Here is a 15,353-nt window from a genome sequence, read left to right as displayed (position 1 = left end):
TTACAAGTTACTTAACTCAGATTAAAGTAGGACTACGAGTTATTTCTATCCTAAAAAGATAAACTGTGGGATGCTGCCAATAAGGCCTTCTGCTGACTTGGGTTACGAGCATTGATTATTTAACGTAAATTGAAGCTTAGGTGTGGCATGACTTCAAATGTAATGAGGGCAATACGCATAATATATAATTGAAAATTAGCTTGTGCTATATTCTAACACTACATGAGGCTATCTATTTAAACATTTACAGTTGTCTTGCCTGCACCATACAATATTTTTGTTTTTATTTTAATTTTCCATTTTAAAAGAGGAACAGGAGTCTTAACAGCTGTTTTGTTTGATGATTTGGAAATAAGATTCACATATTGTTCAACGTCTTTCAGGAAAAAAAAAAAAAAACAGGGTCCTTTATTGGTATATTTGCATTTATAGATGACGTTTTCTTTGCCAAAAACGATATTAAATGTGTAACAAAATTAATACATATCTTCTTTTTCCTATATTCTAGCTCCTACATGAGGCTTTCTGCTCGTGAAACATACACACTCGTCTTGTCTGCGCCATCCTGCCTGGTCGTGCGCAGCCATCTATCCCGGAATGAACGCTACGCCGTATCGCGACTCGTCCAACATGGCCGGCCAGGAGGACCCAGTGCAGAGAGAGATTCACCAGGACTGGGCCAACCGAGAGTACATAGAAGTGATCACGAGCAGTATCAAAAAAATCGCCGACTTTCTGAATTCCTTCGGTGAGCTCCCAGCGACCAGTTCCGCGGAATACACGCTTAGTTCCGTGGGAATTTGTGTAGCAAGCTAGCTGCTGGAGCTAGCCTTCCTGCTGTGGCTAGCACCGGTGTTGATGTTTGTCAATGGCCACTCCCAGTTAGCAGTTAGCTTTATCATTAGCTGCGGGCTTGTTTTCTCGTACAAATACTCCGACGGTTTGGTGTTGAGGTGCATTATACTTTGATTGAAGATATATTAGCTGCCTGCCAAACGTCAAAGTCGAGTCAAACAGCTTCTACAGTCGAGTAATGTGAAAGCTAACGCCAGTCTTAGCCACTGCTAACGCTAGCCTGCTCTGCTGTCAAATGTGTTTATACCAGCAGCTGCAGAGTCACTCGTGCGAGTTACCAGCAGTGATGTTGTCCTTTGTTATTGACAGTGCAGACATGCTGCTCCACGGATATGTCACAACTGATAATAAATGCAACCTTGGTTCCATCAGATATGTCGTGTCGATCCCGTCTGGCCACTCTTAATGAGAAGCTGACAGCGTTGGAGAGGAGGATTGAATACATTGAGGCCAGAGTAAGTGTCCTGCATTGGAATTCGAACAATCTCATGGCTTGTTTTGATTTTTAACTAGATTGATCTCGAAGTGATTTAACATCATTTAAATGTGTGTCTCATTCCAGGTGACAAAAGGAGAGACTTTGACCTAGACCTCATCATGGAAATCCATAACATCTTGAGGCTACCTCCCCCCGCCCGCCCCCATCTCACCCTACCCCTTCACCCTGAGTCTTTGGATTAAGTGATATGGATTCCACCTCCTTTTCTGGGGCCCCGTGGACCATTTTTTATATTAAATGGCTTGAGTTTTGTGTTGTTTTTATCTCATGATGCATTTGTATAGAAGATATGGGCCAGTCTTTGGTGTCAGCAATTCAAACATTGATCAATGTTACAAAAATGAAAAATAACTCCCATTAGTATTGGTTTTAAAAACATCATGAGGCTCAGTTATGGATCTGGTATCAGCACAATTTGTTGACCGTCTGTGTTGTATACACTATCACCATTACCACATCAGAGATTTATGAAAGAGGAACATTCTTGTGTGCCATGTTAAACAAGTTATTGTGGCGTCATCTTTATTAAGGAACCATGCTTGTACAGTCAAATGTTTGGTGATGTTTTGGGATTTAAATACTGTAATAAATGCTAAACAATAACCGTGTTCCCCAATGCAGCAAATCTTTATTGTATTCTATGTAAGCGGTGATGCATACTATGAAATATGTTTCTAGAATCTAGTTCAGTCTTGCTATATACACTCAAACAAAACAAAGACATGCAAAGGAAAACATAAGAGATACAGCGAAATAATAAGGAAAGATATACATGTGCAGCATCTTAAAAACAAACGACCTGGACATCAACCGTGCTCTGTTGTACAGATTGTACACAGGCTTAACACCATATGAATAAAACATACATTGTGCACCATTCTTTTAAACTTATTGCACAATATTTATCTAACCATGTAGTATTGTAAGTAATGCATTAATATGCAAGACTTAAAGGATGATTCTTTTACTGTGGAATCATTACAGCCCTTCATACCTGTAGGAGCTATTTCGTTAGTTTTAATATATTGTGATTATTATTTGTTATTTTAGCATTTATATTTTTAGACACTAGGGGGCACTACACACTAGACCAGGTAGGACTCACATTAAAGGTAGCCAGTGTTGTTAATGAGGGGGAGCACCAGGTAGGGAAATGTTTTTTGTTTTTTTTACCAGAGAATGAGGAGAAGCACATGTTTATCTTTGTGTTTGAACAGCAAAATAAATCTACCCAACCGTGAATTCAGCGTGGACTTCTTTAATTGCCTGAGTACAACCCAACTAGACTGGTGCCTCAGTGGCTTTTTGCCAGGACTTCAGTGTTAAAGTGAGCGGAATGATCTGGAGTCATGATCCGGCATCATCGTTTAATAACTAAATATATGTGATTATCAGTTCGTGTGAAGAGTAACAGAGACGAGCACACACACACACACCCACACACACTCTCTCCTGCAGGCAGAAGTTCTTCCCGCAGATTATTGAATCGTTGACTGATGAATCGTAATCAAATCGTGAGGCCACTGAAGATGCACACCTCTAGTGTAAAATGGCCAAAATGGCCACTAAATCCAAAATGGCCGACTTCCTGTTGAGTTAATCAAATTGGTGGTGGGCCTTTTTCCCCGTCCGGTCATGATACACGTGTGTACCGAATTTCGTGATGATCGGTTAAACCAGACAGAATTGCTGCGTTTTAGGGGGCGCTGTTGAGCCATTTTGCCATAACCATTTCCAATTACTCCAGAATAGAAGTTCTGCAAGGTACAGCAGAAAATGTATCAGCTGCTGGTTATTCATCTTGTGTGCCATTATGGTCTTTTCCTCGATTTACTGCACTGTTGAGTTTAGTTGTTCAGGTGATTACACTGAATATGTTAACCATTTGATACACAAGCTATGCAAGCCCCTGTTATTTCATGCATGGCTGGGTGTTTCTTCACTATATTCCTATTTAGCTTATTGTTCCTTCTTTATTAAGGAGCCTTTGATGAGTCTTCTTTGACATCAAAGGAGCCTTCTTAATTTAGGAGAGCTGGATTCAAAAATACATCCACAACGCTTGATCCTGCAGAACATAATTCTAGGTCCTCAGCATCAGAGATTTCAGACTCAGAATCAAGACCAAGAATTACCTTCTCATTTTCCACATCCTCAAGAACACTTCTTGCAGCATCTTTATGAACATGTCAACCGTAAGTCTGAAATGATGATGCAACCAGCCATACTAACACTCTGGATAAAGAAAATCAAAAGCATATTTTCAAATGCATCAATCAGTCTATTAAGTATATGTTATATTTCGTGTTTTATTTTGTTGCTCTAGCTATGGTTAGCTTAGCTAGCCAGAAAATAATTCCCGGTCCCTGTTCGCCCTCCCCTGCGGCTAAATCATTCAGCGTGGACAATGGACTTCTTTAATTGCCTGAGTACAACCCAACTAGACTGGTGTCTCAGTGGCTTTTCTGTTAAGTTTATTTTGACAGAAACATCCTTTGTACAAATAGCCACCACAATACCATTTTAATATGCTCCATATCTAACAGAAATGAGGAGAGGATGTCATATTTACACATCAGTGTGTTACATAGAGACGAGGCAGAATATTCCAGATTGTAGCTCTGCAAATTATTGAAAAGGTAGAACCAAGTCAATCATTCCAGTATTCACATCATATGAAATAGATATAAATGGATAATATAAGCAGGTTACAATGACAATTTTATCATTTTGTTGATTAAACATCTGGATTGACTGAAAGGAATTCAGACAACCATTTAAAGGTTGCACATGAACAAGTTAAACCCCATAGTTCAAATACTGAATTACACAAGTCACAGTGCAAACATGGCAAGATACATGACGATGTGCACAGTAAAATGGCGGTCTGTGTATTTATTTGCCCTCAGTTTGGAATGTCAGGACCATCTACACAGTAATCGAGTAACATGGCGTCGTTCTCTATCGATGGCAGACAGCAGTAATAATTTGTGAACCCAAAAAGCCATCTTTTTATTATTTTATCCAAATATTACTCGTAATGTCAACATAGAAGACCTATTTTCCAATTCCTGCCCGAGAGGCAAACTCGGGGCGGGATATTTCCCACGATGCACCGGGTTATGCAGCAATGCATGTTGGGACGAAGAAGGTGCCGTTTCAGTGTTGTCGAAAGTCCTTGAACGTGAGATGAATTTCACTGTCTCTAAACCTTCCAGTATCGTTTTGAAACATTAAAAGTGACCAACAACACTGTGAACAACCGACACTGGTGAGTTACTGCGCGCTCACAGCAGAAACAGAAACACTTTTCGTTTGCGCCATTGGTTTTGGCGTCTTTTAGCCGAGGTTAGACCGTGTCCATGTTTGTACAGCCGTCCAGTCGTGCGCATTATAACTAGATGGTTCGAGTGTAAGAGGTTTGTGTCGTGTGTTTGAAGTTGTTACTGTTAAAACATGGTGTTTGTATTACTGTAAACTGCAGTATTTATTTCTACAGGTCGTGTGACTGCTGAAGCTGAGTGGAAAATGGGAGCCGATAAAAGGTGAGTAGCTTCTCCAGCGCCTGTCGCCATGCTAGGTGTGGTTAGCCACAAATACAGCTCAACTACCCGTCCTGCGATGGATTCTAAATGTCTGTAATCTTAATAATCGGAAACCAATTAAGGTCCAGTTAGCGTTTGTATTACATGAATGGTTAAACTGCGAATATGCAAATCATGTAGGATCCTACAGAAAACGAACATTTTAATTCCAACCTGTTACTAATGATTGCAGTGATCCTTCATGTCGATGATTTGACGTTTTCCGGTAAAGTCAAATTTGATCCATCACATTCAAAGAAATGCTGAGGCCTGATGGGACATTTCTTATGCAAGTGGCTACCTCTATCTTGAAAGCACATTTCCAGACATAAGCATCATATTTGAAAAGTTTAAATACTAAAAGTTAGAATAAAACTACAAATCAGTGGCTACTTTGTAGCTCAGGCAGAAGAATCAAGATCGACTGATATGTTGGTGTCAGTTAAAAAGCAGTATAAATGTCCAAGATGCCTTTTATCCACATATGCATTACCAAAATCAATAAATGTAAATACAAATATTTGAGACAGGTTTATTTATGTGCAATGTTAATCAAGTAGGGCGTAGTTGAGCTTGATGACGTAGTAGTATTTTCTTGGATCACTTTTTTTTTTTACAAATACAATGTTGTGCTGATGTTTTACTTTTCCATTCTATGCTGTCCCTAATAGGATTAGTCGGACAGAACGTAGCGGTAGATATGGCTCTGACCAGCCCCGTGATGAATCAGAATGGCGTGATAGAAGAGAGAGGGATCCCGAGCGCGATCACAACATGCGCCGCTGGGGGGAAGAGAGACGAAATGATCGTTATGAGGGTGGTGGAGACCGTCGAGCATCAAGAGACAGTCCGGAGGTAATTATTTTTAATATGTCCTGACTATAAAATCTACCATGAGGTTTTGTTCTCCGAGGACATTATTATGTAATTGATGCATTGATTTGATTTGTTTTAAAGCAAAGAGACCGTAAACGACGCAACAGTGATAGATCAGAAGATGGTTATCACTCGGATGGGGACTACCCAGAGCAGGATTACAGAAGGGAGCCTGGGGATGAGAGGAAGAGCAAGACAATCATGCTCTGGGGTCTGTCTCCTCATGTCACTGAGGATGATGTAAGTTTTAACTCTTTTTGTGCCTAATTTTGTTGTATGTTTGCAAACAATTCACTCTGTTAGCTGACAGATGACATTTTAAATGGGACAGGTTCAGTATAAAAACGTGACAGTCCAATCTTTGTGTTATTTAGATTCGTTTTGCCATTGACCAGCTGGAGGGACCCCAGCCAGTGGATGTCAGGCTGATGAAGAAGAAAACAGGTGAGAACCAGATGTAGAAGACGGACCCCAACCTCCCTCCCCCCAGTCTTTGACCATAGGGCCAAGCTGCTTCTATTCAGACCCATTTTCCTATAGCAACTAAGAGAATTTGATCAAATTACGTAACAGACTTTTCATTTCAGTTAATTGTGGATCTTTTCCCAGGTAAGTAACAGAAGCAATAATAGTTGTGAAAAAGTCAGTTAGTAGACACACTTTGATGAGTGTGTTTCAAATAGTGATATTCAACAGGATTTCTTGCTATGGTAAAACTCCTAAGGAGTGGCCCAATGTGTACAAAAAGGGCCTGGGTTGTGAAGCAGTTTGTGGAAGACTTTGAATAATATTCCCATGGACTCTTAACTAACACGCCTCCCGTCTATATTTGAATGCTGTCTCTAGGTATAAGCCGTGGTTTCGCCTTCGTGGACTTTTATCACTTGCAAGATGCTACCCGATGGATGGAGACCAATCAGGTTGCTTCACAATCGCCAAGTCTAGTTTTAATCTTGGGGATCTTGAAAAATAACCCAAAAGGCAACCAAAGTGTATTAAATAAGTAGTGTGGAAACTATTGATCTTTTTGAAAAAAAATTGTTTGTTACAGAGAGAAAAAATGTGTATACTAATATAAATGGTTATACATGATTTATTTTTTTAAGTATATTGATCAGTTTATATAATTGCAGTAGCAACAGAATTGCAGATTTTAGTCAGATTGAGGTCATCTCCTTAAGGAATTTGCATTTAAGATAAAGAACACATCATTTCCTTGCTGATAGAGCCCTCTCAGTAGATGTTTTTATTTTTTTTTAACAAAGTCACTCTCTTCCTTTACATTTCTGTGGGAAGCCAATACATGTCATACATGTCTGTTAGGGTCACATTGTACACTCTGCTCCAGCTTAGTCTGGGCACGCGGGTCCCAAACACCTAAAGAACCCTCTATACATCATGCTCACATATACATCATGTGGCTGTCTTTAACACAAGCCTATCTGATGGGGATCCCTCTTCCCCTTCTCTCCCTTCCGACACTGCTTGCTCTTTTGATGAGATGAATTCTCACCACGAGCACTTGGTTGACATTTGTCCTCCTCTTTCAGAAACGTCTGACCATCCAAGGCAAAAGTGTGGACATGCACTACAGTCACCCCAGGAACAAGTATGAAGACTGGCTCTGCAACACTGTAAGTCTTTAGTTTCATGGTCACATCATCCTCACAACATTGCTACAAACCACTACACGAACACACACATATTAGGTCTTTAAATTACAATTGATAGTTGTGTCAGCTTATTTTTTTGGTTACACCTACATTTGGATGAGCGCTAAAGGTTAGGTTGTGTCCGAGGTAAGTATGGTATGCTGCACCAATATAGACTGGCTGCTCTCTGAGGCAGCACTGTGAAGGGCTTTAGTAGGTGTATAATAAAAATGATGTGAACGGTTACTTGCAGTGTGGCCTGTACAATTTCCGGAGGAGGCTGAAGTGCTTCAGGTGTGGAGCAGCCAAAGCTGGTAAGTAGTTAATCATAAAGAGGCCACTGACAGGCTGAGGCAGCAGTGCCGGGATGCAACGCAAAGCTTGTGTTCTTGGAGTTGCAAAGGCCTAGCAAACCAAGTGATATGGATTGTTTAGTGTTGACATTGTCAGATGTAGGCAAAGTGCATAGATTGGGAAAGAAGCATGCATTTTTCCTTCCTACCTGACAGTAACACAAAATGGGGGGAAAAACACAAAATATGGAATTGATGAGATAGTCAAACTGATACTGTAAACATTTTAGAACAAATTTTTGACACTTATCACTTTATATCTCATTTCCAATTCTTTAATTCCACTGCTCCGAAGTTGATGTTAATGCACCTCTTACTTCTGTCGTTCTCTCAACAGAAAGTGAAAACAGCGGTAATACCGGAGTCTCTGAAACTCAATCCAGTGGAGATTTCTATGGCGACAGTAAGAGATAGCTATTTTACATACGTTATGTTGCACTTTCTGTCAGAGGTAAATTGTTCTTAAATATAGACTTTTGTTCTGTACAGCAATCATCCTGAGGAATATTTCTGCCATCACAACTGTGGAAGCCATCATGACGGCCATTGCACCATATGCTAATCTTTCATCGAACAATATTCGCCTCATCAAGGACAAGCAGACGGGCCAGAACAGAGGCTTTGCCTTTGTACAACTTTCCTCTCCACTGGTAAAGTGTTCTTTAATATCCACAAGTGACCATTGTCACAATGTACTCTTACATTTTCAATTTACTTCTGAAACAACCAACCACTTTGCAGTGGATTCCAATCTTACCACCTCATTGATCTGCATTTCACTTAAAATTTGGTATCACTTCTTTTCACAGGAGGCTTCTCAGCTGCTAACCATCTTACAGGGACTGCAGCCTCCTCTAAAACTGGATGGAAAAACAATTGGGGTTGATTATGCCAAGAGTGCTAGAAAGTGAGTATACCAATAGTTTTATGTAAAAAAGATCTTTCATTTGTTATTCAAATTGCTTGTTTTATATTAGAATAAAGGGAGAGATTAATCCACACTGAAATAAAAAAATTGTAATTTTTGACACTATTTTCTTGTTTGTTTTAGGGATCTTTTACTACCTGATGGGAATCGTGTCAGTGCCTTTTCTGTGGCCAGCACCGCCATCGCTGCAGCCCAGTGGTCCTCAAGTCAGGTAGACCTGTGTTTTCAGCATCTGGTTAATCATCTCCTAGTGTTAATGTCACAGAATCATAATGCACGATTTCTTTTCTGCCACATCAGAGCCAAGAGGGGATGTCGGAGTACAGCTACCTGCAAGAAGGCTACACTCCAATGTCACAGGTTAGTAGAAGAAAAAAGATTAAACAATTTGCTTGAGTAGTATCATTTCTGATAACTTAAAAAAAGTTCTTTATTGGTGCATATATTAAAATTACCACTATAGTACTGATAAGTAATGAGACACAAGGTTGTACCTGTACTTGATTATTGTTTAAATAGATACCTCTATCGCTTGAAAACAAATAATTTTATTTCAAATTTGTTTTTGTAATAGGAGTACCAGACGTATTACCAGCAAGCAGCAGGAGCCAGCACCTCACAGGGAAATGGAATTCTAGGAGGTATGAGATGCTTTAATGCCGCATAGAGGTCACTGAATATTTATTAAGTGTTAGTAATAAGAAAATGTTGCAGGTAGTATTTAGTAGGGTATAGTCCTCTCTGTGCTTCACAGAGAGGACTATTACTTCACGCTGATTTTTGGAACACCAAACACCATTATAGTAAAGTAGATAAATCTCAAGCACAGAATAGTGTCTGCTGGATTTTAAATAATATGATAATTTTTCTCTGCACACTGATTTTAAGCATTTGAAAAATGATTCACAAGAGCTTTGCATTCCTCATTTAGCTGCGCCAAGTGTGAAGATGGTTCCAAATGCAGCTGGAGTAGTGATCTCACAGGGTGCACAAGTCTACCAACAACACATGATGTCACACCCTGCTGTTCAGGTAACGCCCACATGTTTGTTAATTCTGTATTTACACTATAGTACAGTTTTTAAAATGCATCGTGTAACAGTCTTAAAATAACAATATGGTTCATTGCAGGGATTGACACTTGCTCAGCAACTGGAGGGCAAACACCATACAGGACATTTCTCAGGCCTTGAAGCTGTAGCCTGTACAATAACTGGACAGACAGCTGAAGGCAGCACTGGTATGAGGAACACTTAAAACCGGTTCTGTTTCACTGGGATCTGTGTGATGATGATAATTGATCTGCTCAATCATTCCAAGGTCAATGTCATGTACATGGCATCATAGTGTGTGTATATATATATATATATATATATATATGACTCCTGCCGATGCTTAACTTCTGTTATTTAAATAAATAAGACTCTTATTACTTAAAACTAGAGCCTGGCGTGTGTGTGTGTGTGTGAGAGATTTTTCATTGGTCAACTGATAAATGGGGAAGGCTCTATTTAAACTTGTGGTATAACTCAGAATAAGTTTTCTGTCTTGCTAATGATATTATGCTGTGTAATTCACAGCTGCCCCTGATACATCCACTTATCAGTATGATGAGTCTTCTGGCTACTATTATGATCCTCAGACTGGCCTCTACTATGACCCAAACACACATGTAAGTAGTGATTAACCGCTATGTGGGACTCCTTTGTTTACTGTCATAATGGTGACAGTGTCAGGAATTCATATTGATTATGTACGTATTTGTTTGTATCCTTTCAGTATTACTACAACTCTCAGACCCAGCAGTATCTGTACTGGGACAGTGAGAAGCAGACGTACTTACCTGCCTCAACTGACCCAAATGCTGGACCAAATGATAATGCAGCAGGAGGCAAAGAAGGCAAAGAGAAAAAGGAGAAGCCCAAAAGCAAGACTGCTCAGCAGGTATTATCATGAACCCACCTCAGCACATAGTTCCTTCTACTGCTTCTGCTCTGTAGCATTTTTCTGAATAGTTGAGTAGCGTATTTGAATTCTTTTCTTTAGGGTATAACTTCCTGTTCTTCTAAATCTGCTTAATTATTTCAGATTGCTAAAGACATGGAGCGGTGGGCTAAAAGTCTCAACAAGCAGAAAGAGAACTTCAGGAGCAGCTTTAATCCCATTAGTCAAGAAGAGAGGAAGGAGGCCGCAGCGGCTGATGCTGGCTTCACACTGTTTGAAAAGAAGGTAATCCACTAGATTGTTATGTATGAAAAAGGTCAGAGTGCAAATGTATGCCTCAGGCCCAATGCAAATGTATTGATTGTATGTATGTATTTTTTTAGCAGGCGGGAGGTCTAGAAAGACTCATGCCAGAAGTGCTACGGAGCGCTGAGGAGGAGTCACCAACCAGCTCATCCCAATCAGCCCACTCTTCCAAGGTGAGACTCTCACTCATTCCAAAATCTGAGTTTGCCATTCTAGTTTCATTGGAAGCCTTCTGTTATATCCAGGTTGTTATATCTGTTAACAATATTAATGCATACCTTTGTTTATCTATGGTGTGGTCAGTGTGGCCTTGTGGCAGCCTACAGTGGAGACAGCGATCCAGAGGAGGGCGGAGCAGAGCCTGATGGTGACGGAGTCAATGACAAACTGACAGATTGGTCCAAGTTAGCCTGCCTGCTCTGTAGGAGACAGTTTCCCAATAAAGAGAGTCTAACTCGTCATCAGCAACTCTCTGACCTCCACAAGGTAACACCATGCATTTCATCGTCAGACCTGAAATGGGAGAATCAAAAGTGTCAAGTCAGGAAAACCACGAGATACTCATCTTTTTTTAACTTGTTATTTCTAGAAAAACCTGGAGGTTCTCCACAGATCTAAAATGACCGAAGCTGAGCTGGAAGAGTTGGAGAGGAAAGAGTCTGAGGTTTGTCTCTATGGATTCATCTAGCTGTTTGAGAGTCACTTCTTTCTTCTTTCAAAGTGACAACAATTAATGGTTCACAATGTTTTTATTCTTTTTGTGAATAGCTGAAGTACAGAGACAGAGCAGCTGAGAGGAGAGAAAAATATGGCATCCCAGAACCACCGGCACCCAAAAAGAAGAAATTTAGCCAGCCGGCACCAGTCATGTAAGCAACTTTGGTTTTTTTTAAGTACTAATACTTATTTTAAGTTTCCAGTCCTTGCATGGCTCAAGTTGTAATTTTTTTATGTTTATATTGAAAAAAACTAAACTCCCTTTTTCCTGTGCAGTAATTATGAGCAGCCCACGAAGGACGGGCTCAACAGTGACAACATTGGGAACAAAATGCTGCAGGCCATGGGCTGGAAGGAGGGAAAAGGACTTGGTCGCAACCAACAGGGCATCACTGCGCCAATTGAGGTATTCACAACAATGACCTGGTTGTGCCTAAAGTGTAACCAGTACCCATCATCCCCAATAACGGTATAGATCTCTACGAAGTACTGAAGTTTGTTGTTTCCCTTCTCAGGCACAGTTGAGAACAAAAGGAGCCGGGCTCGGCACCAAAGGCACCAACTACACCCTCTCTGCTTCTGACACTTATAAAGACGCAGTCCGCAAAGCCATGTTTGCTCGTTTCACTGAGTTGGAATGAGTCGTTTTTCCAAAACTCTTCATATCGTCATGGCCTGCAGATGATTTGCCTCTTCCTGAACTTGAGCTCCACCATTTCTGCATTAACAAGGCCAAAAGAAATGGCACAGAACCTGAAGAGATGATCTCCTTAAATGATTTAACTCCTTATATGATCCAAGATGATCATGCCTCTTAATGTCATTTTCCAAGCAATAGAAATGATCTCTAATTTAGACATATCGAGAAAGTGAATCACATAATTTATAAGTTGTATATATGCACAGTAAGTTCACATCCCTAATTTAGAGTTTTTTTTGCATTTCCTCTGTGTTAAGGCCTTTTTTGTCTCAGCATGTTAAAGAAATTGTACAGTTTATACAAAATCTTCTGTTTGTAAATAAAATAAATTCCATGAGAGATTACCTGCTGGTGTGGATTATATTTATATCATACACTACATGAATTACAAAACAGCTCTTATCAATGATTGCAAATGTTACTATATAGATGGGCCAGAAAATTTAGAACCTCAGTTGATAGAATGCTCATTTTGAAAATGCAGATGGTATGATGGGTACTTGGACTCGGTGTGAGGGAATTGTATTAATTAAATACCCTGAAGGTAAAACCTGTGTTTCTAAGTGGAAACATGGAGCAAAAGACTTTGAAGGGTAACGATCTCTTCAAACAAAAGATACAGAAGAGCAACACAAACTACCTCTTGAAAATTAGTGGGATATAATAACACCATTGGGTGTTTATAGCACTTTATAACACAATCCTATGTACATAGGATTAAAAAAATAAAGCAAATAATGGTGAATAATGACAAATATAAGATACATATCATTACCACACATTGAAATAAAGGACACGCATCATATTTATACTGATAGCAGCTCTGCAAAGGTGGGTTTTGAAAGGTGTTATGACAGTTTATTACTGTAAGATTTTTTGGGGAGAAGAGACTCAAGAGGGAGGGGGCGTATGTAAAAGGCTCTTTGGCCTCAGGACTGTGTTTAAATATGGAATCTTAATTAGTAAAAGCTCACAATCTTATTTCAGATTGAAACTGCAAACTTAAACGTATATTCAGAGTCCATGTTTAAACACAGCAAGTTTAAAAAAGGTTGTTTGTGCTTCTCTAGTGTATCTTTTGTTTTGAAGAGATCAATGCCCCCTGAGTTCAAGGACCTCATCCATCTCTTTCATGAAGAGGAAGAAGAGGGTTTGAAGCATCCTGTAAATGGAGAATGAAGGCTGTTATTTATGGGATACTCTGTTTCCATTGTCAGACTATGAAGTAAACACTTGGCCTGTGAGTTATGTAATAAATGATAAATAATATTGTTTCTTGATTCAAAGAGGTGGTCAGTTTGCATGTCTCTGTGCTGGAAGCCCTTATATAAACACAATGAAACATAATACAGTCCCGTGGGTTCATTTCATGGACTTGAAGGTCGTCTGATGTTTCCACCTCTCAGGGAGAAATGTTCTTAACTTCACGTCCACCTCTTGTTACATTAATATAGTGTAGCAATACACCTTGATTCCTGTGGTCATAGATTGGATCTCCGCTGTTTTATTACCCCATGGTTTCTCCGAAATATCACAAAAATCAAACCTCCATCTGCAGCTTGAGTAAGATGAGCTGGATCCCTCTCTTTATGAATGGGCTTACGTAACTCTACATAATAAATTGTAAAAGTGATCATTAACTTGACAATGTTCTGTTTAGCGGATTTTGACCAATGTGTGCAAAGCATCAGTCTGCAGCTTGTAGTCGGCAGGATAATCCCTATTTTAAACTTTGAGTCCACTAACTATATCACACATTTTATTTACTTAATATAATATGTATGTCGTTTCATTTGAAGCAGGGGCTGTACATACAAAGATTTGAAGTTAATTCAGCTTAATATGTGTATTTTGAATTTTCAGATTTAGGAGCTTTTAAAAAGGAACTGTTTAAACTTTGAAGGATGAGTTGAATGAATGAACTGCCAGGAGTTTACTCAACTCATTAAATTAAATTATTAACACACTTCCCAGCAACTACATTTGTAGATAGAAGGACACAGACATGGTATAAACTTGCAGTGTGTCTTACCACATGTGAAGATTAGACACGGTTGTTTAACTTTATAATATTTAAAACAGAGATGATGAAGGTTTTGAATTCAGTACGTACTCCGGATCTAACATGCATAGAAAGCACAATCAGCCATATTGATGATATTGACTTGATATTCATAAAATGACTTTTGGTTCCTGTAGCTGGGAATATTTCCTGTCAAGGGTATTGTACATGTTGCATGCAATATAATGATAACATGGTGTATGGGCCCAGAATACACGCTGAGTTCATTGTCATGTTTGAACGTGGGTGTGTGGAATGTATGATTCATATCTTCAACCTGCTGCTTTTGTAACACAGCAGGTACAGTCTGGGTGAAACCTTGTCCCACCATGTTTCTATCTCACAATGAGTCTTCCATTGGTCCGTAGAATGACTCACTCATGAAAGCAGAGGATGAGAATCACATGGAGGTGACACACTGTTCAACAGAATTTCCAGATATGTTGTTTTTTATTGATACATGTAAAAACCAGAACAGCAACGAATACATTTTTGAGACCAAATGTTGCTGTGTGTCTGTTAGATATGTAAATAGGCAACTCTTTGCTACTGTTTTTGTTATATAAACTATATGTTAATGGATTAGTGCCGTATTCTGCAAGGCTTGTTTGTGCTGTGGCTAAAATAATTTATTGCAGATTGCAGATCTTCGTTCTTAGCCTTGTATCTATACTGTATATTGTATCTGTTCATGCTTTACTATCAACGGCCCTAATGATCTAACATACATTTTCATCGGAGTACCATGGCCTGCTCAGTTATCCAATCTTTACACCCAATTTGTATTAGTAGCCTATACTAGTCTTACAAACGTAAACACATATGTTACCACATGGCTAAGCGCTGCGTGTTAGTTTGTTAATATTAGTGTTAAATT

General features: G+C 39.4%; 2 protein-coding genes across 5 annotated transcripts; both read left to right on the top strand.

Moving 5' to 3' along the window:
- Positions 1–543: 543 nt before the first annotated feature.
- brk1 (BRICK1 subunit of SCAR/WAVE actin nucleating complex) lies at positions 544–1,965 on the top strand. The gene is made up of 3 exons (XM_034585003.1): positions 544–748; positions 1,228–1,310; positions 1,418–1,965. The coding sequence occupies exons 1-3, from the start codon at positions 598–600 to the stop codon at positions 1,442–1,444; spliced, it is 261 nt and encodes an 86-aa protein (XP_034440894.1). The 5' UTR covers positions 544–597; the 3' UTR covers positions 1,445–1,965.
- A 2,502-nt stretch (positions 1,966–4,467) lies between these two features.
- rbm5 (RNA binding motif protein 5) lies at positions 4,468–12,758 on the top strand. Of its 4 annotated transcripts, none has more exons than XM_034584531.1 (25): positions 4,468–4,625; positions 4,854–4,899; positions 5,610–5,793; positions 5,896–6,054; positions 6,189–6,258; positions 6,661–6,734; positions 7,365–7,448; positions 7,720–7,780; positions 8,157–8,222; positions 8,309–8,469; positions 8,629–8,726; positions 8,871–8,958; positions 9,045–9,107; positions 9,322–9,388; positions 9,679–9,779; positions 9,879–9,987; positions 10,328–10,419; positions 10,527–10,691; positions 10,836–10,976; positions 11,078–11,170; positions 11,301–11,483; positions 11,587–11,661; positions 11,766–11,866; positions 11,991–12,120; positions 12,230–12,758. In XM_034584531.1, exons 2-25 carry the CDS (start codon positions 4,883–4,885, stop codon positions 12,353–12,355), a joined length of 2,508 nt encoding a protein of 835 aa, XP_034440422.1. In that variant the 5' UTR covers positions 4,468–4,625; positions 4,854–4,882; the 3' UTR covers positions 12,356–12,758. The 4 variants fall into 4 exon arrangements, with proteins under 4 accessions (XP_034440422.1, XP_034440419.1, XP_034440423.1 ...); XM_034584528.1 differs by having other exon boundaries at positions 11,075–11,170; XM_034584532.1 differs by having other exon boundaries at positions 9,048–9,107; positions 12,230–12,619.
- The last annotated feature ends 2,595 nt before the right edge of the window (positions 12,759–15,353 follow it).

Source organism: Hippoglossus hippoglossus, chromosome 5 (assembly GCF_009819705.1).
Source record: "Hippoglossus hippoglossus isolate fHipHip1 chromosome 5, fHipHip1.pri, whole genome shotgun sequence".
NCBI lineage: Eukaryota > Metazoa > Chordata > Actinopteri > Pleuronectiformes > Pleuronectidae > Hippoglossus > Hippoglossus hippoglossus.
Note: the sequence above shows the minus strand (reverse complement) of the source record. Positions and strands in the feature narration are given on the sequence as shown.